General features: G+C 44.2%; 2 protein-coding genes across 2 annotated transcripts in view; one reads left to right on the top strand and one right to left on the bottom strand.

The window, feature by feature from the left end:
- Nucleotides 1–1,299, bottom strand: part of Tdrd1 (tudor domain containing 1) — a 42,339-nt gene extending 41,040 nt beyond the window's left edge. The window contains exon 1 of the mRNA XM_060391614.1: nucleotides 1,179–1,299. The gene's annotated coding sequence lies outside the window, so the exon portion shown is untranslated. The remainder of the gene's footprint in view (nucleotides 1–1,178) is intronic.
- A 3,162-nt stretch (nucleotides 1,300–4,461) lies between these two features.
- Ccdc186 (coiled-coil domain containing 186) overlaps nucleotides 4,462–23,402 on the top strand; it is a 31,896-nt gene continuing 12,955 nt past the window's right edge. Inside the window, exons 1-7 of the mRNA XM_021630991.2 lie at nucleotides 4,462–4,686; nucleotides 12,882–13,564; nucleotides 16,320–16,446; nucleotides 17,417–17,545; nucleotides 18,500–18,712; nucleotides 19,562–19,681; nucleotides 22,806–22,910. Coding sequence (XP_021486666.1) covers nucleotides 12,888–13,564; nucleotides 16,320–16,446; nucleotides 17,417–17,545; nucleotides 18,500–18,712; nucleotides 19,562–19,681; nucleotides 22,806–22,910 — 1,371 coding nt within the window. The 5' untranslated portion in view covers nucleotides 4,462–4,686; nucleotides 12,882–12,887. The remainder of the gene's footprint in view (nucleotides 4,687–12,881; nucleotides 13,565–16,319; nucleotides 16,447–17,416; nucleotides 17,546–18,499; nucleotides 18,713–19,561; nucleotides 19,682–22,805; nucleotides 22,911–23,402) is intronic.

Genomic DNA, 23,402 nt, shown 5'->3' with positions numbered 1-23,402 from the left:
TGATACCGTAACTTCCTGCTCAATATTACCATGAGGATTAGAAAAGGGACTGGATCTAAACCACCCAGCACAAGAGAGGCTGCTTTCGTAAACCCCTCCTCCCCGAAAGGAGCAGCGAACAACTCATTTAAGACATATGGACACACGGAAACACACAAGGAAAATCACTCTATCACAGATCCCAGCCTTTCTTCCTTTCTTGGTATCAGGAGTTTGCAAGACTTTGTTTGCTGGCCTTCCATTTGCCATCCTTCTGCCTCGACCTCAGTGCTGATGGCGATTTTGGTGGTAAACCACAGTAATGCCCAGGGGTTTGCACGTTTAAAATAGCAGTAATCTCGGGATTAAAGCACATTTCTTTAATTCTAAACGTGAGGAAACGACTGCTAAGTTGAAAAACTTGCCACCTTGCATCCATCCGACTTGGGCTCAGCACCCACTTGAGATGCAGTTCCCACGACGGCAGGGAAATAAACACACCTGGCTACTTAACTCTGGAGGCCCAACAGGAGAAACTTATCTACACGTAGGGCCCTGGGAAAGCCAAGAGTGATGCCAAGAGTTAACACACCTGTTAAGCCAACACGGGCTCTTATAACACCCGCCTGATGCTACAGGAGGCAAGAGCGTTTAGGGAAAGGATCTGTGCATCCTAAAAGTTGGCACTCCAGCTCTGACTTCAGGCCAAGCATCGAATCCACAAGTCTTTGGGTGGAGACACACACCACCACCGCCCGCCAAAACACAAACCCACTTTGTCACTTAAGCGCTGTTTGGAGAAATCGCGCAGAGGACCCCTCCTCGCCCAAGCCGCAGCTCCCGGGCTCTGGCTCCCCGTAACCCACGAAATAACCCACGCAATCCGCCCACGCCCATAGCCCGGGGCAAGGCTCGGAGGTCTCTGCCCTTCCGCCTCTGCCCACGAGCAGGTCCTGTGCCCGCCCAACGCCCGACCTAACGCCCGACCTCAACGTCCAGCCCTCGACTTCCGGCTCCCAACGACCCGAGCCCGAGGCGACGCCGCCTCGACGCCGCGCTCCCGCGCCCGGGCGCCCAGGCCGCCAGACTGGAAGGAGCCGAAAGGCGGCTGCCGCCGGCCGGCCTCCGAAGCCCGCCGGTCGTGCTGGCGCTCGTCACACTCCGCAGCCCCGGCGTCCAGGAGCTCCGCCCTCGCTCACCTCGCCGCGGACCTCCAGAGCCGCCCTCGTGCAGCCGGCCCCGCGCCTGCGCAGTCCGCGCCACGTGCGCGCGCCCCGCCCACGCGCCGCGAGCCGCAGGTGCTGCGAGCCCAGCCGACGGGCAGCAGGTGCTAGTGTGCCGGCTCGCGGATGCGGGGCCGCACGGTGCTCCTCCAGCTTTCTGCGGGAAGGCGTCCGCGGGGCTCCCCGGTTGCTGCTGTGCTATGGGAGAGTCCTTCCGTTTCCAGCTTACTCCTCTGCGCCTGTTTCCTCTGGAAACTAGGCCAACTAAACCCGGGCCCAACCGAGGACCGGCCATTCAGGGGCGGGGGAGGCGGGGTGACTAGTTAGAAAGAATGGCATGTACTTTCCGCGGGACTCAATCTTGTCAATCTTGTCTGTATTTTTGACCCAGTCACTTCATGAATGTTCGGAAGCAATGACCAGATTTATGCCTTTATTCTTTTTACATTTTCCTTTATTTTCTGCCACGGCACATATGTGGAAGGTGGGGGACAACCTTTGGGAATCAGTTCCCTTGCTTTTGTTTTTGAGCCTGCATCTCATTATGTAAGCCCTGGCTTTCCTGGGTATTGATCGATGTCCCTGGACTCACAAGAGAACTACCTGCCCTGGTACTTGCTATGCTGACCAGGTTGGCCATGAACTTAGAGAAAACCACCTGTCGCTGTCTCTAGAATATTAGGGTTAAAGGCATGGGCTACTGTTAGGTCCCAAACCCAGAACAAAGTGCAAACGGAACATATCAAATGGGACTTGGCTGCCAGATTCTCACAGCTTACCCCAGGCCCTAACTAGTAAAGGGTATGGCTGGCATCCACTGCCTCCAGCTGAGGAGCTGGGGTGCCGTCACCTAGCTGCCCTTTCCTATATAATCCAGCCATTTTGGTTACCCAGTTGTTTGTCTGACCTTTACCCTCCTGGTCTCCTGTCTCTCCCCTTCCCCATCTCCTCACATAGCCCAACTCAGGGCTGTGTGCACTCTGGATTCTCCTACCTGTCTGTGCACTCCACCACCATGCCTAGGAGCAATCACAGCCTTCCTTTACTTTCTTTCCTTCCCCGTGCAGCTACCATGCCTGGCATTGTCTTTTTCATTTTAAATAATTTTCAGAATACTTTCACATTTAGAGAATAAAAAAAAAAAGAAGAGTTCTCACAATGAAGTCACATCCGGTTTCTCCTGCAATGAACACATTAGGAACTATTGTTTTTAAATGAAGCCCATATTTATTCAAATTCATGCCCTGCTTCTATCTTCCATCCTCAGAGCCAGAATCCAGCATTATAGTTGTCTTTCCATGACTGGGGCAGTGTCTCCTGATTGGCAGCTGATTCCAGGAGTGCTGATCAAGCTTTGGGAAGCATTTCTCGGTGATCATGAAGTTTGTCTGATACAGTTCTCATCATAGGAATGGAGTATGAAGCCTGGCACGGTGGTGCATGCCTGTAGTCCCAGGCCCCGGGGAGGCAGAGGCAGGCAGATCTCTGTGAGTTTGAGGCCAGCCCAGTCTACAAATTGACTCTAGGACAGCCAAGGCCACACAGAAAAACCCTGTCTCAAAATAAATAAATTTAAAATAAAAGGAATGAAGTATGAGTAGTTTGGAGGACCATGGAGGTGAAACAACAATTTTATTGTATGATATTAAGCATACATTTATAAATATGATTTATAATGCATAACAGACTTGATCACATAGCTGATGTGGGGCTTATTACATTTCTGCCCTGTAAAGCTTCCCCTTTCTGTACAAAGCGCTGTGGAAGAAAGTCATTATGCAGAACCCACATCTGAATAGACTATGTCCTGAGCTATTTTACACACCTCTTGCCCCAAACTTGGAGCCAGACCTTGTAACTTTTTGGTCAGTCTAGGCTCACTTGGTGGAAAATAGAAATGTGGAGAGTAGGGTGTGCTTTAGGCTGCTCCTGAGTCTTTTCTAAAGATGCCTAGCACTCTGAGGCCTGGATTTCAGCCCTTGCTCGTGCTGAGCAAATGCTGCACCACTGACTTCTTCAGGAAAAAATAAGTCACTGATTTCACTGTGATAATTCTAAATCCAAATGTAGAATTGCAGTCTTTCTATCTCATTCTTTCGGTTTCCACCAGTGTTTCTTTTCTCTATTGGTCTTATTGGTTTCCCAAACCTACTTAATGTGCTTTACTACCAGCCATCAGTTCAGAAATACATTTCCAAAATAATTCTAATGTTATTCCTGACAATATGAGCGCTGAAACAACTTAAAATAACATACATGCGAGCATTCATGTCTGTGTGTATTTAGAGACACGGTGTCCTGGAGGCCAAGCTAAAGTGCTACCTACCTGCACCTCCCAGGTGCCTGGATAACACGTGTAAGCCACCACTCCTTGCTCAACCCATATCTGTCATAGGCATTTTAATTGCAAAATGCGCTGTAATGCATTACCGTCATTTGAGGAGGGAGGGGCCATTTTCTGATTAGAGAGGGATAGTAACATACCACGCTGCATTTTTTTCCTTCCCAGCAACTGCGAAAGTTGTTTAACAGGAGTAAATTTTGCTTTACAAACTTGCTCTTGAAGACAGGACTTGAACTATTTTCACTCACAATTTAGGTCTACAAGGTCCTACAGTTAAAAACATCTCGATAGACAGAGGTGGTTTGCGAAACCTCCAGACTGAAACTGCTCACCTTCCTTTACTCCCCAAACTGGGCTTGGTCACTGTAATATTCACCCTTCTAGCAGCCAAGCAACTGGCAAGGGGGCCTAGGTCCTCCGCAAGAAGACACCGGCGCACCAACAGCTTACTGGTGAACAACAGCACCGGGTGCCGCGGAAGAGTCCAGGTCAAGGGTGTTATGGAACCCTGAAGAGCTCTGTCCCGGGGATGAATGCACAGGCAGGCTGCTCCCGCTGACTTGGCCTACCCCTGCCAGTGCAAAGTTTGCACCATTAGAACCGGGAAGCCACAATCTCGAATTCTTTTATTACTTTATGCTACTGACTCATTAGACGATCGGCCAAAGGGTGAGGAGGACAAATGAGTACTTCCCACCGACAGAAAGTACCGGCTGGGGAGGGAAAGCGCCGGAAAGGCAGCGGGCTACAAGCCTCCCTGCGGAGTAGGCGGGGGTGAAGACAGATGCTGGGCGGGGCCTCCAGGAGCCGCGGGCAGGAGGCTGTGTCTCGAGGCCGCGCCCACCACCAGGTGCATAGCGTCACGCGGTCTGCGCCGCGCTGATTGGCTCCTGCAGCGGGCCCCGCCCCCTCAGCTGTAGCCGCGCCGGCTTCGGCGTCGCCGCCATCTTTGTTGATGTGTCAGCTCCGCAGGGGTTTCGGGGGGGAAGCCTCGGCTGAGAGCCAGGGACCGGCCGTGGTCTCCACGCGTGACTTCCTTGCCCACTCCGCGTCGGCGGGACCCCGCCATGGAGGCGCTGGCCCCGGAGCCGGAGCTCCGTCGGCCTCGTTAGGGTGCGGCCCGGGGCTGGACGACGGACGGTGAGTGGCCGCGGGGCGTCCGGGCGGGCGTCCGTCCGCGCGCCGCCTCGCGCCGGGGTTCCAGCTCCGGGCGGCGGGCGACCCCGCGCGTGGACGCGACGGCGGGCCTTCGGGGCCCCGGCCGCACCGCTCTTGCAAGTGGACTGCGATTTTTGCGTGGCTTAGGAAAGGGTCTTTCGGGTTGTGAATAGCACCGTTTTTACGCTGCCCTTTTTGTTGTTGTGTTTCAAAGATAACCGGTGTATTTCATGCGTCTTGGTAGGGAAGCGTTTCAGTTATCTCTGCCTCGCTCCATAGTCTCCAGTAGCAATTCCAGGGAAGCGGGTAGAATGACGGCTCAGCTGCTGAACAGTTCGTAACTTGTTAAATAGTCACATCTTGATTCTTATTTAGAGGAGACACAAGTTTGTACCCAGGACACCTGGGTTTGCCGCCTCCATTTGTGAGAGTCAGAAAATAGTAAAAATATGACTGGTCCTGTTCCTTTGATGGCCAGCCTTCCTTTTCTAAAGTGATAGGCAGGATGCTCGGCTGAGGAAAATAAGAAGCAAATTAGCATGACAGAGCTTCAGAGGGGCACTGTGTTCAAGTGGTTTGGTTTATTAGTGTGGATGTGGCCTCCCAACCCTAACTGCCTTTTCTATCTGTAGTGCTGATTTTTGTGGAGGAGGTTAGGGACGCAGAGACAGTGCTACAGAAACTGATGTCTGTCGGTGAGGCGCGCAGTGCGTCTACTTTTCAGCTCTTTATTAGTGATGACAGATTAAACATCCATGACTGGCCCTGCTTCTTTCATGGTTTTGGTTTTGGTTTTGGTCCTCTCATGTTTTAAATTCACTGAAGATTTTGGGGAGGCCATAATCTTGCAGTATTGTACCAAGGCCTTCTGGTTTGTACAGTCTAATAGGTAAGTATAACTTAGGGAGACTTCCAGAGGACACATGGATTGTGTTTATTTTTTTTAAAGGCTGTTTCTAATTCAGAATAATAGAAACTTAAGATTTTGTTTGTTTGTTTTACAAACCAGGTTCAGTGGAGTAGGACTGACATTTCTCAGTCTTTATTGCTGACTGAAAGGCTGTGGTAGCACAGTGACCACCCATAAACCCCCAACTACAGAATTATCCTGTGATGTTCTGCAGTGAGGCAGCACAGGGAGATAATTGCTTAGCATGTTCAGTTTATAGTTACATGGTCACTGTAGTAAACAGAACCTCAGCGCAGCTCTTCAAGGAAGCAATGATGGTTGGAAGCACGAGCAGCCATATTTAGAAACTGCCTTTCCATTTGAAGGATACCAGTATCTACCCTAGTTTACAAAAGTTATCCAATTCACTGTAAAGAAAGAATACTTAACCTCAAATTGTTTTTTCTTTCCTTGAGTAAAACTAAGACTTTTCTTTTACTTGTCTTTAAATGACTAAGGTCAGTTTTTTAATTTCTCAAACTCATAAACATCATTTGGCTTACAATATTTATTTGTCCTATTTAGTATTTATTTTAGAGTCAGCAATAGGATAAATAACTTAGATCTACAAATGATACTTTAATCTTACACCATTTCAAACTTACTTGAACTTCTTAACAGAGATTTTGTTTGCCCTAAGAAGTGGAATACTGGGTGAAGGGGCGTTAGACACCAAGGGCTGAAACACCCCCATAACACTGTGCGAGCACACCTGAACAACCCTGCCTAAATGTCTCCTGAGCACATCTCCTGAACAACCCCAAGAACACTGTATCAAGAGCCAATGCTTTCTTCTTGAGGGCCGAGCTGATTGTTCACTGTGGGATTAGTAAGTGCTAAATAGTTGTTTTTAAAAAAACTGCATCTTACCAAATTAACCAAATTTAGGCATAAGTCCAACTTTTATAGGAAACTTAGAAATCCCATTTAATTGAGGTCAGTTTTTTTATATTCAGTTTTCAGATTTTAAGAACAGTTAGATAAAAATACTTTATTAAAGTTGAGTTCTAGGCAAGTAGCTTCAAATTAAGATTTGTTAATTTTATGTTTTAATATTTTTAAAACCATTTAGAATCATGTAAAAATACATAGATCTGAAGTACCCAAACTATGAGTGCCTGTTGCAAAGGTGTTGCAAAGGAGGTGTTTATACTGTAAGATGTATAAAATACCCGGTATCTCATTGAAAATAAAATATGAAAAGGTGAAAAAGGAAAAAAAAAAAAAAAAAAAGCAAGCTTGTTAGCATTGTTTGGTTTGTGTAATAAAGAACTGAAAAAACATGAGTATATTAAAATTTTAATTTGTATTTCATTGCTATATCTGAAGTCTTCCTTCTTGGAGAACCAGTTCTAGAATCTTTGAAACAACTGCCTCAGCTTTCATTTCAAAAGTTAAAATCTATCTGCATAAATTTACCTTCTATGAAACCTCACTGTCAGCTGTTTCTATCAAGGAAACATGACTAATGTTTCTTACATGGGGTTTCTTCTGCTCCATTACTTTGTTATTTTAATTTAAAAGCTTAATCTAGGAATGTGTGTCAAAATTTACTATTTAGGGATTATGAGGAGATAAGTATTAGATGCCTTTTAATTTGATTTTTACTTTTGACTTGAGTTGCCATATCAGAATCTTGTTAGAACTATTCAGAAAGGTAAGTTATTTTCTGTATACTATTTTCAAACTGTATTTGGGAAATATGCAAAAATTTCTTGAAGTGTTCACACTTTCTTACAAAGGACAGGGAACGATTTTGTTTAGCTTACAGGCCTAGTTTGCATATGCTAATGCATACTTGAGACGTACACAGCTGGAATTAGTTGGGGGTGGAGTGGCGCACAGTTTAAAATTGTAAAAAGTGTGCCAAACTACAGTTCTTCAAGCGGACCCAGAACAAGCTTTGGCCTGTGAAATGCTGGCATGCTTTAAAGTGCTGCAATGATAAATATTCTAGTGTCTGAGCATTTTACAGCAGCAAACAAATGCGATTTACCAGGCTCCCAACAACCTAGGGCAGTGTCCATGCGGAAAAACTGCCCATGTGTATCTGGCAGACCAGCACTTGGGGAGTTATTTTTTTTTTTTTTGTTTTAGTTTTTCTTTTTTCTTTTTTTTTTTTTTTTAAGATTTATTTATTATTTATACAACATTCTTCCTGCACACTAGATCTTACTATAGATGATTCTGAGGCAACATGTAGTTGCTGGGAATTGAACTCAGGACCTATGGAAGAACAGCAAGTATTCTTAACCTCTGAGCCATTTCTCCAGCCCTTGGGACGTTATTTTTGAGCTAGTACCTTTGCATAAAGCTTATTTGGTGATCTTTTACCAATTATCTGTGGATTGAATTCATTTCTATTTATAGTTTAGTGAGCCAGCCTATGGGGTTTTTTGTTTGTTTGTTTGTTTGTTTTTCTTCTTGTAGTGCTAAAAGCTGTTAGTGTTTTCAGTTATGCAGTTTTGTGTGGGATAACTTTCTAGAAATATGTGTTCATTAGGAAGTAAAAGAGGAGCTGGAATTAATGGAATTAATGCCTTTTTTTTTAAATTAATGCCTTTTTGATGGTTGCCTACAGCTGAAATGCTGCAGCCAGAGCAGCAGAAGCCAGCCAGCTTCAGAGTGGGAACCAGAGGTGGGCTGACAGGGGAGTTGGTCCTGTACTACTGTGTCAGAAACAGGAAGACCTAGGGGGACAGCACGTGAATTGAGAGGAATTTTTGATTATAAATGATTTTCCTCATGCATAACAGTTATTACAAAATCATAATAGCTTCTTTTTTACTTCAAAATAGCAATGTACATTGTAGTCAATAACCATGCTGACTGTATGTATCTGTGAATGTGAATTTGGTTTGTACCAGCACCTAAAACAGTCCCCTAATCAATCTCTGGGCTTTTTGTTTGTTTTTAGCCCTTTGTTTATTTGGTTGGTTGGCTTGGTTTTTTGAGACAGGGTTTCTCTGTGTTGCCTTGGCTGTCCTGGACTCGCTTTGTAGACCAGGTTGGCCTCACAGAGACCACCTGCCTCTGCCTCCCTGAGTGCTGGGATTACAGGCATGCGCCATCGTGCCCAATTTTAGTCTTTGGTTTTACAATCCTCCCCTTTTTTCTTCTGGTAGGCTATTCAATCTTCAATAGTTTTGATGACAGCGTTCCTTCCAAAAAAGAAGAAAAACTTGGACAGTATCCAAATTGTTAGACATCAGTGTTGCTAACTGGAGCTGCCTGTAGTGGAACCCAGCTGACTCCTCTTATCCTCTAGCTAATTAGACAGATCAGCTTAAGGGATTGGTTGGTTTCTGTTTCTGTCTGCAACAGTTCTTACGCACCCCTTGGTGTTGTCATTGTTAACATGTGCACGGACCCCTCCAAACATCCCCGTTTCCTCTGCTCTCCAGTCGTAGTCACTGGGCATCAGCAAAATACATTTGCAGACATAGTGCTTGCCAGATGCCAGTTTGTATAATGACTTTTTCACAGGTCATGACATATTGAGAGACAGTCTGTAAATTATTTGTCTTCTAAACTTAGTCTTTAATTAATAGATATGTAAAACAAATTCTGAGCTTGAGTAAGCAGGTTGTTTTGTTTTGTCTTGCTGTTACCTAGATGAAGTTCTTGCAGAACCTTTTTTGTTGTTGCTGTGTGCTGTCTGTGACGTAGAGGTCTCCTGCCCATTACAGGCTGTTCCGGCCCACGTCACTTCACAAAGCCAGCGGCTCCCTACTGCCATTGAGACACATTCAACAAAATTTGCAAAAACGGTAGTAAATGTCATATAGATCGTATTTGTTAGGTTTATCTGTTTATTGCTGTTAGTGTTTGGCGGTATGGAAGTTTCAGTTCTGAGAAATTTCTTTGTTGCAAGAACAGTGGTCATTTCAAAGGTGGCTTCCTCTTCAGAGATGAAAAGAAAGGCTGCTGGATGAGTGTTGGCAGTGTGTTCCTCCAGTTGACAGGAGATTGTCAACTGGAATAGGAATAGGGATGGTTTGGGAAAATTGAAGTCAGTCCTCAAGCACAAATCAGTGTCTGTAGACAGGCAAATCCGTGGGCGTGTGCTTGGTGAGGTCTGAGCTTCCTGGTGGGGCATGACTCGACAGTGGAGCAGCAGTGTCTGAAGGTGGGCAGAGACCAGGCTTGCAGACTCGCACCACCGCTTCCTGAGAAATCTCAGCGATTTCATTTAAAAATAGAAGTAATAGCAAAAGGGGAGGTGGGAACCCTAAACAGTGTCCTGAGGAAGAATAGAAGATAGTCCCCAACTGCTTGACTCAACAGTGCTTGTCTAGTCCTGCTCCAAGAGACAGGGGTTCTGCCTTTTATCTGTAGCTCTGTAGAGTGGAGACAGAACCTCGTCACCTCAAAAGAACAGAGAGCTGGGTCTGGTGCTTGACTTCAGCTGGCTGTGCTTGCTCTGTCGGAAAAGGTGCCAAATGTGGAGTGTACAACAAGAGTGTTGCGGCTTCCTGGCTCCAAACTTGCCCTTTTACCATTGAAGGCTCACTCCACAGCATACTTCATCACTTCTCTGAAGCTGGTAATTTGTCACCTCTTAGCAACCCTGTCCCCACCCTCGTGACAGGCCCAAGCAGTCTATTAACTACTTTGCCCTTTGACTTGAAATTACGGTAAGAGAGAATTGAATGAGATTAAGAAACGAAGTGTCCCAGGTGTGTGATGAGGCGTGGGTTGGGTTGCAGGGAGGGGAAGGTGACAGAAAAGCAGCAGAACATGTTTAAGAGATTATGAAAGCAGAGGAGAGGGAGAAGTTGACTGGCTACGTGTATGATGTGATTGATGGGGAGGTCCTCAGTTACAGGCGCTGCAGTAAGAATCTGGGTTTGGCCAGACTGAGTTTAAGATTTCGGAGAAAGCTCCAGTAGCAATGCCCATTTTCCGGTACACCTTAGTACAGCACAGGTGTAGCATGAAGAAGATGGGATAATTCTGTGTCTGTAACTCAGGGCACTGACTGGAAACTCTTGTGTAGGCATCAGCTATGAGGTATTGCTTCAACTTAGCTAACTGGGTAAATGCTAGGAAGGAAGAAAGATTTGAGAATGAACCCTGGGGACCAAGGAAACCAAATGAAAGAATGTGTTTTTCTGTTGACAAATCATGGCACACAAATTAGACTCTCAAAGTTGTTGATAAAGTTTTTTCTTACCTAATGGAATTCTGGGGAGTCACAATGCCTTTTTCATCTGTTCTCTCCTAAAAGGATTCCTTACCTGCTGCCCCGTGCATGTTCATCTGCTAGTTCAGCTTCTGTTGGTGGAACCTCAACTAGTTATGATGTTTAAAGCCACTGCAGTGTTATATTTGTGTGATTTAAATTCAGCAACAGCTTAGTATGTCTTATATTTATTGTATATCATCATCACATGGATCTTTAAAGAGAGTTACTTTGAGCTAGTTTGTAAGTTGCTTTGAGTCTAGTGTACCTGCCTGAGATTCATTTTTTTCCCCAAGATTTTGGAATAAGTTGCTGAGATAGTCACGTGTTCACTGCATTTGTTTGTCTGGTCTAAAGTCTTTAATACATATGCCAGCTTGGGATTGCTTATGAAACATCCAGCACAGTAGTGTTAATTTGTTTCCTGTGGAGGTAAGTGATGCACAGTTAAGTGATTGGGAGCCGGAGATCAATGTCTTTAGTGACTGTCACCTGAATAGGTGATCCAGAGGGTTTGGCAAACAAGATGGCCTTTTCTTCCTGACAGTGACTGCTTTCTGCAGTCCTGGAATAACTTTCTCAGGCACTAGCTTTATTTTATGCAGGTTTTAGGTCAGCAAGTATTAGCTAGCACACTGGGTGCTGGGATTCGTACAGTAAAATCAAATGTGGTACAAGCCTTAGCGTTTATTATAATTCATCCTCAACAGAAAATTCACTCCTGCTTAGTGTTGTAAGGGTTCTGTGTGTCCAGTTCTCTCTCTCTCGTGTTTCAGAATCCTCTGACCACCCCCTTTCTCAAAGTGCATGCATTTTTCTGTTAAAATATTTAATCTTTTTACTTACTGGCCATGTGTATACTACATGTTGGAATTCCTTCTTTAGAGTTGCTCATCTGCCCAGTTGCAGTCTGATTTCATCTTTGGAAACTCCACTCTTTGTATGTATATTGTTGAAACGGCCAAAGGTACAGACAGTTTTTTTCATCAAGACCAGTAGGTTTTTTTCATTTTGTTTTGTTTCTCGAAATAGGGTCTCCTTTTGCAGCTCTAGCCATCTTGGAACTCTGTAGACCAAGCTGGTCTCGAACTCAGAGATCCACCTGCCTCTGCCTCCCAAGTACTAGGATCAAAGGTGTACACCACCACCACCTGGCTGGCTAGTTTACTTTTAATTAAAATTTTATTTTTAGTTATGTGTATATATATGTTTGATTAGAGGGTATGCATATGAGTACACTGCCAGAGGAGGCCAAAAGAGGGCGCCAAATCCCCAGAGCCAAAGGTCGTGAGCCGCCCAGCATGGATGCTGGGAACTGACTGTGCATCCTTTGCAAGAGCAGTGTGTGCTCTTAACTGCTGTGCCATCTCTCCAGTTTGGTAGATGATTTTGTACTCTATATTTCAGATTAAATTTTGAAGTTGACTAATTGTCCATAAAGAAGATAGAGGAGGAACCTTTGTAAATAGTATAAAAATGTATTTTCACATAGTCAAATAACAGTGTTGCTTTTGCTAGACAGCAGATATAGGGTCTGTTGGTTTCCACTGAGGAAAACGCTTAGAAATCAGCAGTGGAATTCCCTGGATCCCTGCACATGTCACTTCCCGGCTTGCTCTCTGAGGGAAGTGGTGACTTGTTTTTAGGTGAATTTTCGTCATCACTCATATGCACTGTTGTGTCACCTTACTCGGAGATTGCTCGGCAGTGTTGTCATTGCTTTCCTTTTGCCCGTTTCCTTGAAGGTCTCCAGGGGCTTCTGCCTGTAAAACGGAAGGGACGTGCTTCTTGACCGATCTTCCAGCTGTGCATGCTCCCTCACATGTGCAGCTGCAGCCCAGAACAAGTGAGGCTGGCACCCCGAGAAGGAGAGGTGCTGAGAGTGCAGTGGCCCTGCGCCGTGTCTGCTCTGGGGTGGCTGGTCTCTTCTCTCTCTAGGGAAGGGCCTTGTTAGGGAGACTGTGAGTGGTACACTTTATGGCCACGTCATAGAGGTGTGTGAAGGATCTTAGTTTGACTTTGTCAATTTATTTGATTTCTTAGATGTAAATGAAGAGCAGGAGCAGATTTGAAGAAATGCAGAGTGAATTGGTGCCTGTCAGCATGTCAGAGACAGAGCGCATAGCTGCCATTACTTCCAACGCAACCACTGGGGAAACATCGGAGTTAAAGGGTGCCTCATGCATCTCGGTTCCTGGTGACAAAAGCCCCGGATTAGAAGCAGAATCGGAACTATTGTCATCGAACTCGGACAGAATTTTGTATCAAACTAATGAATGCAGTAGCCAGATTGAAGTCCGGGAAAGCCATATTCCAGACTGTGGCGGGGGTGAGGATGCTTGTGCTAACACAGATACGTGCCCAGAAAATTCTGAACAAGTAGATGACTTTCCTGGAGAACAAGTGTCAGAACACAGTGAGCCAGGACAGACGGCGACACGGACACTGGCAGGGCTGAGCTCGTCTGCACTCTCAGAAGCTGGTCCTCCACAGGTGACCTCCACAAGCCTCTACGATACAGACTGCACCAGGACACTCCTTGCAGAGATGAAGACTGCTTCGGCATCAGATGATTTGTTGGGGGAAATAGAATCTGAGCTCTTATCTGGAGATCTTGCTGAGGAGCACCATGTCCCGAATGGCGTGAGCAAAGGACAGCATGCATTGGCTCTCTTTGAGAAGTGTGTGCATGGCAAGTACCTGCAGCAGGAGCTCACTATTAAAAAGTAAGTGTGGTGCTATGGGAGAGACAGCTCCTGTAAGGAGAGTAGCCTCTGTCTACCTTTTGTTTCAGGGTGCAGCCAGGTACACAGTTGGTCGGGACATGGCTACATCCTGAATGGCCGAGCCGCACACGTGTGCTGCCCGCTTAAGGGGTAAATACAGTAAACAGTGTAAGTCCATCAGGGACCAAGAGCTTCTAGAATGCAATCCAGGTTTTTCACTGTTGAAACAAGGTGTGTCAAAATAAATTCAGAAGGAAATTACAAGTCATGAAATGTTAAGTTTGAAAGCTTACAATTTAGAGAACAGAAGAATTAGTTAATTGAGCACATTCTGCTTGTAGACGTTTATTTGAATAGTGTTTTGAAGATAGCTTGATTTCTTTCAGCCTGTTTCTAATAGCATTTTATTATTCTGTATTTTTATTGTAGATTTTTATAGTAAAGTGATACATAAGTTTGGGCATAATGTTATAATCTGTTAAGAAAGAAAAAAAAATCCTTTAGTAAACTACATACAGATTTTAAACTATGCTACTTTTAAACTTGCTACTTCACTTTTTTATCCCTCAAATTAATGAAGTGTGTGAATAAAAAAAGGAGGCCACTTGCCAGAAGAGGATTACAGGGGAATGCACACCACAGTCCAGAGTGTTGCTTGAAATGGGCTGGCTTTTCCTTGCTTCTGCTCATTATGTTTCCATGTTATTCTGTTAGGTCAACCAGATTTCCCCAAACTAACTCACCCTTTAGTGGTTTTTCCCAGTGAACTTTATTCTGCTAGTATTCCTTTTCTATTCTTTGTACGTTAATTTTTTTAATTTAAATTCTCTCTCTCAAAAAAAAGTGTGTTATGATGTGAGAGGTGTGCACATGTGAAAGTCAGGAAAACGTGGAGACATTTCTCCTCTTTTCCCTTTACATGAGTTCTGGGGATCAGATGCCTTTGAAACTCCAGTGCCCTCTTTAAGAACACCTCTGCTCACTTGGAGCCCAGTTGGAGTACGGCTGGCTTGTGAACAGGCTCTGCTCTCATGTCCGAGCTGGCTGTACTTCCACTGCTTTTACTTAGGCTAAGGGCACCTTCTTCATTCCCCTGTCATCTGCACCCACTGTGATCTCTTCTGTCCCCAAGATTGTTTCTGATACCCTTTCCTGCTTTCCTGAGATGTTGAATCTTAACTGTTTATAGAACACATAACATACTTCAATAATGTGTACATTATTAAATGTTTTATTAGTAAGTGTATATTTAATAATCTCACATGCTAGTAATTGTGACTTGCACACATCTTAACTCATGGAATCTGCATAGATATGTGCTATGTACTACTGTCACCTGAGGTATGTGAGGTCCCTGAGGCAGACTAAGAAATATGCTCAGGGTCAGATGTGATGATCTGCGGAGCTGAGCTTTGTGAGTTTGGCTTCAGAAGTTTTATCAGTTGTTACTGAAAGTCATGAGGAGCAAGCACAGGCAAGCTCTTTGTCCACCTCCACCGGGCAGAGCAGCGGCTGGTGGCGGAGTAGGGAGGAGGCTGTCAGCTGAGTCAGCCTGCATCCTGTGCAGGAGGCAGTACTTCCTGGGCCTTACTCTCGTGAACAGTGAGGTATCATAGAAGTGTCAGATATTGTTGTGAGCTGCATTTAGCTCTGGTTTTACTTACAATATTTTTAATTCTAAACAAATCACTTATTGGTTTAGATAAGCAACTAGATGTTTTTCTTTTATACCTCCATTTAATTTACTATGAAGAAAACCACTGTGTTTGAGTTCTTTTTATTGAAAATTTCATAAATGCATCCTTTCCCAAATGTGAGTGTTTGTTCATTCCCATTTGCTGAGAGGTGTTTTGTTTTTTTGGTTTTTTTTTTTTTTCTGTCAAAATTGTACATATTGTCATTATGAATGACTCTGCAGTCAAGCTGGTTTACTTATCTACCCTCTTACATAGCTGTGTGTATGGTGTGAGCCTTGAGATACACTCCCTTTTCCCCTCATCCTCCTCTGGGTCTGTCTCTTGCTGTATACCCTCTCTCCCTTCCTTCCCTTCCCTTCCCTTTCCTTTCCTTCATTCTCCTCCTCATCTTTCTTCCCCTTCCTTTTTTTCATCCTCTTCTTCTGTTCCGTGCTAGAGGACCTTAAAAATGATGGGTGTGCACTCTGCCATGCGTCAGCTGTCTTATCTCTTGTCTTATCTGTACCCTCCCTTTGGCCCCGGAAAGTGCCACTCCACGCTTTTGTTCTGTTGCCCCGTGTGTCAGTAGTAAGATTCAGTGACCCAGCTTTAATTCTTAAGAGTTGTCTGGTGAAGTGTGTACAGGACAACCGAGAATAACAGATAACAAGGAAATAACAAATCCAGGCAGCAGGTATGGCCCACTGGTAAGGAACTTGCCTTATAGGGCAGAGAATTTTTTTTTTTAATATCTGACACATGAATCAACAAAGTCAGTATTTAGGCTTGCTAACAAAACTAGCTGCTCTTACCTTTCTTATCTTCCTGCCTTTTCTTCTTTCGACAAGATTAGAAATAGTTTATCCTTATACACACCATCACTTGAATGTAAGGACATGTTCTGAGAAAGTGTCGTTAGGTGTGGGGTTTTGTTCTTTTATGGGTATGGTATTTCATTAAAAAGGATTACTTGAGAGTATTAACTTAAATAATCAGATATCTACAGCTAATCTACAGATAGATAATATTTCATGTCTTCTTTCCCTTTTGCTTTATTTCTATTGCCCTTTTATATTTAGATTAATTAAAGAAAATAAGAATCATCAGGAACTCATCTTAAATATTTGTTCAGAAAAAGACAATTTAAGAGAAGAACTGAAAAAAAGAACAGAAACAGAGAAGCAGCATATGAACACAATCAAACAGGTAAAAAAAAATAAAAGTCTTCAAGACCATACTTAAATTTTTAAACTCTTGGGGAAAAAAAGCCATGTAATAACTTAAAGTATTTCAAATGTAGGAAACAACTTCATATTTAATTTATAAGAATGAATCTGAATTGTTTTATATAAATGATATGTATAACTGTTCTAAATATGACATCTAAGAATAACAAATAACAAATAATTTTCTGTCCAAATAATGAAAAGGCTTGATTTGATTTAACTTTCTACCAGTTAAAGGAAGAAGTATCCCCTAGATGTTTCTGCATGGCTTTGGGACATTTTCTCCCTTGTGATTTTAGCTTCATTCCCGGTGTTTTGTGAGTTCTGCTGTGAAGGCAAGCTAACTGATGAACTGGTGTCCCTGCTGGTCCTTCTCTTTCCTTCTTTTGAATGGGTGTGTTTACCGCATGGATGGACAGGAAGTGCTTAGGTTGGTAGCAAAGCCACAGCTGCTCTTGATTTTGTGAGCTACTTTTCCTCCTGTGGACAAGGGTGAGTATCCTGTTACTAGGTACAGAGCTCAGCGCTGCTGTGTTGTGAGAAATGCCTCTTGGGTCTTTCTTCATTATGTAGGCGTCAGAAGGCGCACCTCAGCCAGCAGTGCTGTAAGTCAGTAGGCGCAGTGCTGGGTGCACCTACAGTCCACCTAGACAGCTGTCCAGTGAAAACAGCGCCACACAGCCATGTAACACAGTAACATGAAACTGACCTGTCCTCTGCTGTGTTCTGATGGGTGTTCACTCTACATATTGGAAGCAGACTGTTAGGTGTTGTACAGAGGACTTAGTTGTGATATTTGTGTGCTCTGGGTCCCCACACATAGGCTAAAGCCTGGGAGGGCCCTGAGAGCTGCAGGTTCTGTCTTCCGTGTGCACTCTAGGGAGTAGTTGAGGATTGTTGGGCTGTCTGCTGCAGCAACCAATATAACCTGGAAATCTTCCTTTCCACAGTTAGAATCAAGAATAGAGGAGCTGAATAAAGAAGTGAAAGCATCCAGAGAGCAGCTCTCAGCACAGGATGTCACAGCTAAGAATACCATTCAGCAGATCCACAAAGAGGTGGCCCAGCGTATGGAGCAGGTACTACCCATCACTATTAAGCTGATAATTAGTGCTTGTTGTTTATTACGATCATGGTGTTTATAGAAAAAGCCTTTAGAGGAAGCTGGGCTCAGAAGGATGACTCGGGTGTGAGGAGTGCTTGCTTGGCTTCCAGAAATCCAGAGTGTGCTCTCCAGCAGCCACCCACAGGACTCCCAACCCCCTGCCACTCCAGCGCTAGGGCTCTGATGCCCTCTTGTGGCCTCCACGGGCATTGACATGCGTATGCTCAGATAGACACACATATACACATAAATATAAAAAATAAGTCTTATATTTGCTAAGGTAATGCATAAGTACACCTTAATTGTGAGAAATTAATAAGGTAAGGAATACCTGAGTCATCTCTTTACCTGTGTCTCCAGTCCTTTTATATATCTTTCCTTCTTCCATAGCTGACATTTTGTTATGTCACATGTACATGTCGTAATGACACATGCATGTGTATACATGTTTTTACTAACTCCTTTTGTGTTGCTACAGTGAAATACTCCAGTCTTGATACTCTATTAGGAAAAAAGAACTGTATTTGTGTTACAGTTCTAGAGGCCCAAAGGCAGGACAGCCCAGAGAGAGTGTTTGTGTTAGGTGACTGGTGGTGACCTGGAAGCCAGGCTGCATTCTCCCTAGGCTCCTGCCTTCTGTCCTGGTGGCGGGCCCACTGCAAGTGTGAGGGGAAGGGATTTGTAAGTGTGGACCATGATGTTTTCTTCCTGGGGATCAGAATGATGCAGAAAACTGGCAAGAAAGCATGTGTGCAGAAGTGAGATGTGTGTAAATAGAAACCACAGCAACCAAAGTAAAGAGAGTAAGAAAGGGCTGGGAGCACAAGCACAGAATTCATGCTCAGGCCGCGGGGAATAGTCTTCATTTGTATATGTTTTCACTTGAAAATATTTTTTTATTAATGCTAGGTAACGTTTTCTTTCAAAGGCCAATAAGAAATGTGAAGAGGCCCGCCAGGAAAAGGAAGCCATGGTAATGAAGTATGTGAGAGGTGAGAAGGAATCTCTAGACCTTCGAAAGGAAAAAGAAACACTTGAAAGAAAACTTAGAGATGTAAATAAGGAATTGGAGAAAAACACTAACAAAATTAAGCAGCTTTCTCAAGAGAAAGGGCGACTGCAGCAGCTCTATGAATCGAAGGTATAACTTGTGCCTAATTTGAAGGTCGTGCCTCTGCTTTTCCTTAGTCACAATGCTGTAGGACAAAAGTGCTTTTTATTAGCTCGTTCACGTGTGTGTTTTAGATGTCTCATTCTCTGCTACTAGGAAGGTTTGCTGGAGAAAAGCAAAGTGTTGGCCTGTGTCATTAATCTCTTTAAAAATTTTTTCTGTTTAGAATCTATTGGAAAAATTAGTTTGTCTCAAAAAATTATGTTTTGCTAAGATGTGTACATATTAGTGTCAGCTGTGAATAGCTTTAGACTCAAAAGTAAAATTTGGCCAGGGTCCTTTTGTTTTTTATTTAATACATCTTCCCCTGTAACATGAGGGACTGTGTAGGGCTGCGTGCGGCCGGGCAACATCTCCACTGCTGAGCGTATCTCCAGGGCTGGCCAGAATCCTAGTGCAACACTTAGCTCACTGGAGAATAGAACGGATACTTTTTCGTACTGAAAAGCTTAGTTATTCTGGAACTGTCCTAGAAGATTGACTAACTGAAGCAGGACTTGTTCAGAGATCTTGCTAGTATCTTAGTTTGGAAATGCTCTCACTGTCCTCAGAGATTCTGGCAGAACCAGTTCAATTACCTTCCTGCCAGTCAGTTAGAAATCTGTGTATGTGTCTTACACTGTACCATGGGCTGGTCTGGGACTTCAGTACCCTCAGGCCTCATTGGATTGAGAGTGTTACTACTCTTACCATGTGACCCTTCAGTCAGTTTATGACCTGTGGGCCATAGCGTGCCTGCCTGTGAATACTGAATTACTGCACTAGGGGAGGTAAGAGATGCACAGTGGATTGTGTAAGTGACCTAATGTCCTTTTTTAGGAAGGTGAAACCACCAGACTCATCAGAGAAATAGACAAACTGAAGGAGGAGATCAGCTCTCATGTCATTAAAGTAAAGTGGGCACAGAACAAGTTGAAGGTTGAAATGGACGCACACAAGGTGAGTGCGGCGTGCAGTGGGCTACGGTGACTGTTAAGAACATGTTCTGGGGGCCAGTGAGGCCTGGGGCTCTCCTTAGCGGCTCCTGCGGACAGTTTATGCAAGAAAGACTTTTCTGCTGTGTTACCATCCAAGTTTGCTGTTATTTAATCATTGTTTTGATAATCAAAATTTGGGAGAAGAAAAAATATTTAATGTATGTTATTGGAATTAAAATGAAAATTTTTAATGAGAAACTGTTAAGATTCTCATTATTAAAAATTCATGTTAATATTTAATATAATTTAATACAAATAGCTTATCTGTTTTTATAAATATTCTTTTGCTGCAGTGCTAGCAAAAAATTTGCATGTGCATGAACACACAAGTGCTAGACATTAATAACCTTTGTTCTCACACATGCTAGGCTGATTACCCTATAATTACTTGCTGAAAATACCATTTTATTTAAAAATTAATAAAATATAACTGTAAAGTCCAGAGCTGGAGCAATGGCTCAGCCACTGAAGGCTAGGCTCACAACCCAAAACTGTGAAATCTGGTAAGTGATGGTGTAATTTAAACACAGATAGAGCTGGTCTTTGGAGAAATAAAAAAAAATCTGCAGGTAAGAGAATGGACAGTAAAAATGAACTCTGAAATGTGACTTAACAGAAGGGTGGTGTTATGGAAAAGTGAGCCTCTTCCCGAGTATCCTAAAATAGGCTTCCTGATGCTGACGAAAACGTTATTCCAGGTTGCCTTATTAAGGATTGGTTACCAAGCCAATAAAGTTGTTAATCACCTTTGGGTATTTTGTCCGTTAGTATCAGAAACCTGTAGGTAGTCTGGGGTATCAAATCAATGCAGGCTGGCCTGTGCAAGAGAGCGCACACCCAGGGAGGCCTGTGTGACTAGCATTGTTAGGCGGAGTGTGCGCTCGGTTGCCTAAAACCAGGCTCTGTGCTTCCTGTGCCCTTCCCATCACTAGTGTCTGCTGTCAGTGCTGCCCTCGCCCTCAAATGCTTTGTCAGAGGCTCCTTAGAATGTAGAACTTCCCTGGTGGTGGCCATTTCACCTCCCCTTAGTAAGCTGCCATGTGTTGCTTGCACTTCTGTACTAGGGGAGAGCCAGATCCCAGGTGTGCCCTTCTACCTTAAACTAAAAATTTCCCAAAATACAGAAAGTGAAAGTAAAAGAAAACAAAAGCATATGTACAAACAAAGGGAACAAAACAATAAAAACTCTGTGAAGGTTTTCAGATGTGAGACACAAGACAACATGAGATATAGTGATCCCTGAGTGAGGCGAAGCAGTGTATAACACCTCCAGGCTCTGCTGGGGCACTGGGAGAGGACTGACCCCACGCCCAGCAGTCCTTCTGGGTTGAGAGTATAGTGCTCAAAGTATGCAGGAGAGGAGGGCAGAGCCCCAGAAGGGCAAGAGGAGTCGGGCCAACAACCCCTGGAGCCTACACGGGCCTAGGAAGTGTTACTGTTAGCACAGCCAGAGTGTAGAGACTCACTAAGTGACCTCAGCAAAATACTGCTTTTAGTTGTGGGGCCGTCTTGACACTTAAGGAGCAAGCTTATTTCAAGTCAATTATGCACTAAAATGACTTAAGTGTTTGAATTATGAACTAAAATATTTAAATAATTGTAAAAACTTTGCCTAAAAGCATACATTTCACCATGTTTGGCATCTAATGAAAAATTACCAGCATGCAAAGCAGCAGAAAAATGCAGTCTGTAGACCAAAGAAATCAGTCAGTACTAACAGACCCAAAATGACTCACAGTATAGAATGGTAGGCAAGGATGTTAACGGAGAAGTTGTAAGTATGCTTTGGATCTCTAAGGAGATAAACCAAAGCTTGACTTGGAGAAGAGGAGATGTGGATGGTATTTAAAATTAATGTAGATGTAATGTTCAAGATGAGAACACATTCTAATTATGTTAGAGTTAACAGAAGATAAAATGCTGCAGACGACAAGCTCAGCTGACAGCCCAGGCAGAAAAGGGCAAGAAACCCAAGGGCAAAGCCTTGTTAGTTCAAAACCCAGAAAGCCAGGGAGCTAAGCAGCTGAAGCCTAAGCTAAAGCCAGAGCTTGAGCTAAAAGCCCTGCTTCTTCGACACGCTGTCTTAAATACATCTCATGTTCTGCCTCATGGTTTTGTATTATAGCAGGAAAGGCAGGGCTGGCAGTTTGACAGGCTTGGTCATATCACATCTCAGACAGGAAGCTGGGAGAGAGGTCACTGAAGTGCAGAAAGCCGGCAAGGAATAATGAAGATAGACAAAAGGAATATGTATGTTTTCAGTGGGAATGGGGACAAAGGGAATTTGAAGGGTCAAGGCAGGGCGGTCAGGACTAGAGTAGGTGAGTAAAGAATAAGAATGAGAAAAAAAGCAACTGGATTTGATGGGGTTAACTCCTAAAAATCTTATACAGAGAATTGCCATTTTAGTAGAGAAGCTAGAAACTGGCTGACTTTGGTGTATCGTGCCATCAAAAGGGAGCTTAAGTGGGTGTCACAGCTACAAGCAGAGGGCTTCTCCAGTGTGCAGAGAACCACTGAACAGTTGCTTTTCTTATCACCTTAGTCATTTTGAAGAACTGGTGAAAACTGTCCATTTTAACTTAACGTTCATCAGTTAACTGCGCTAACACTTTCACTCTGTCAGAAAGAAACACTACTGCTAGGCTCTGGCTTAGTGCCCAGTCTGCTGCTACTGCAGTGTCACAGTTAGTGCACTGTTGCTGTGAAGAGACACTGTGACCACAGCCACTCTTAAATGGAAAGCATTGAATTGGGCACCAAATCAGGTTCCATCCATTGTCACCGTGGCGGGAAGCATGGCGGAGTGCAGGCAGACATGGTGCTGAGAATATATCTGGGTCCTTAGGCAACAGGAAGGAAGGAGTGAGCTTCTGAGACCTCACAGCCCACCCCATGTGACATGCTTCCTCCCACAAGGGTATGCCAACTCCAGTAAGGCCACACCTCCAGTAATGCTGCTCCCCCAATAATGCCACTCCCCATGAGTTTACGGACCGTTTACATTGAAATCACCACAGACAGGCATGTCTGTGTTCTATTCATATCCCCATGCTAATTTTGTCTCTGTCACTTTGTCACTGCAGGAAACCAAAGATAAACTCAAAGAAACAACTACAAAATTAACACAGGCAAAGGAAGAAGCTGATCAGATCCGGCAAAACTGTCAGGATATGATAAAAACGTATCAGGTATGTTTCCTTTTTGAGATAGACTAATCATCAGAACTCTGTTTTCATAATCTGCCAAAATTGAAGTGTGCATGGATTTCTTGACCATTCAGGTAAAAGGCAAGTTAGCTCCTATGTTGAGGTACCTGCAGTTCAAGGTTGGGGAGATGGTCTGGTGGGGAAAATGCTTGCCACGCAAGCATGAGGGCCTGAGCACTGGCATAAGTAGCTGGCTGTGGTAGCAGCTTCTGTGACTCGGCTCTGTGGGTTGGAGAGAGGTGGGGAAGTGCATCTGCGGAGCTCACTGGCAGCCAGTCTAGCCAGATGAGTCAGTGTGAGGTTGTGTGGTTTCCTGTGTCAAAGTACAGTGGAGAGTGATTGAGGAAGAGGCCTGCTGTCACCTTGGCCTCCATGGGCACACAGGCAAGCAAGCATGCACACATACACAAACCACATAGGCTCCTCAGGCTGACCTTACCAGAGACTTTCTCATCAGAAAACTCTTAGAAAACA

Source organism: Meriones unguiculatus, chromosome 1, assembly GCF_030254825.1.
Source record: "Meriones unguiculatus strain TT.TT164.6M chromosome 1, Bangor_MerUng_6.1, whole genome shotgun sequence".
NCBI lineage: Eukaryota > Metazoa > Chordata > Mammalia > Rodentia > Muridae > Meriones > Meriones unguiculatus.
The sequence above is the reverse complement of the archived record's forward strand: the minus strand, read 5'-3'. Positions and strand labels throughout refer to the sequence as shown.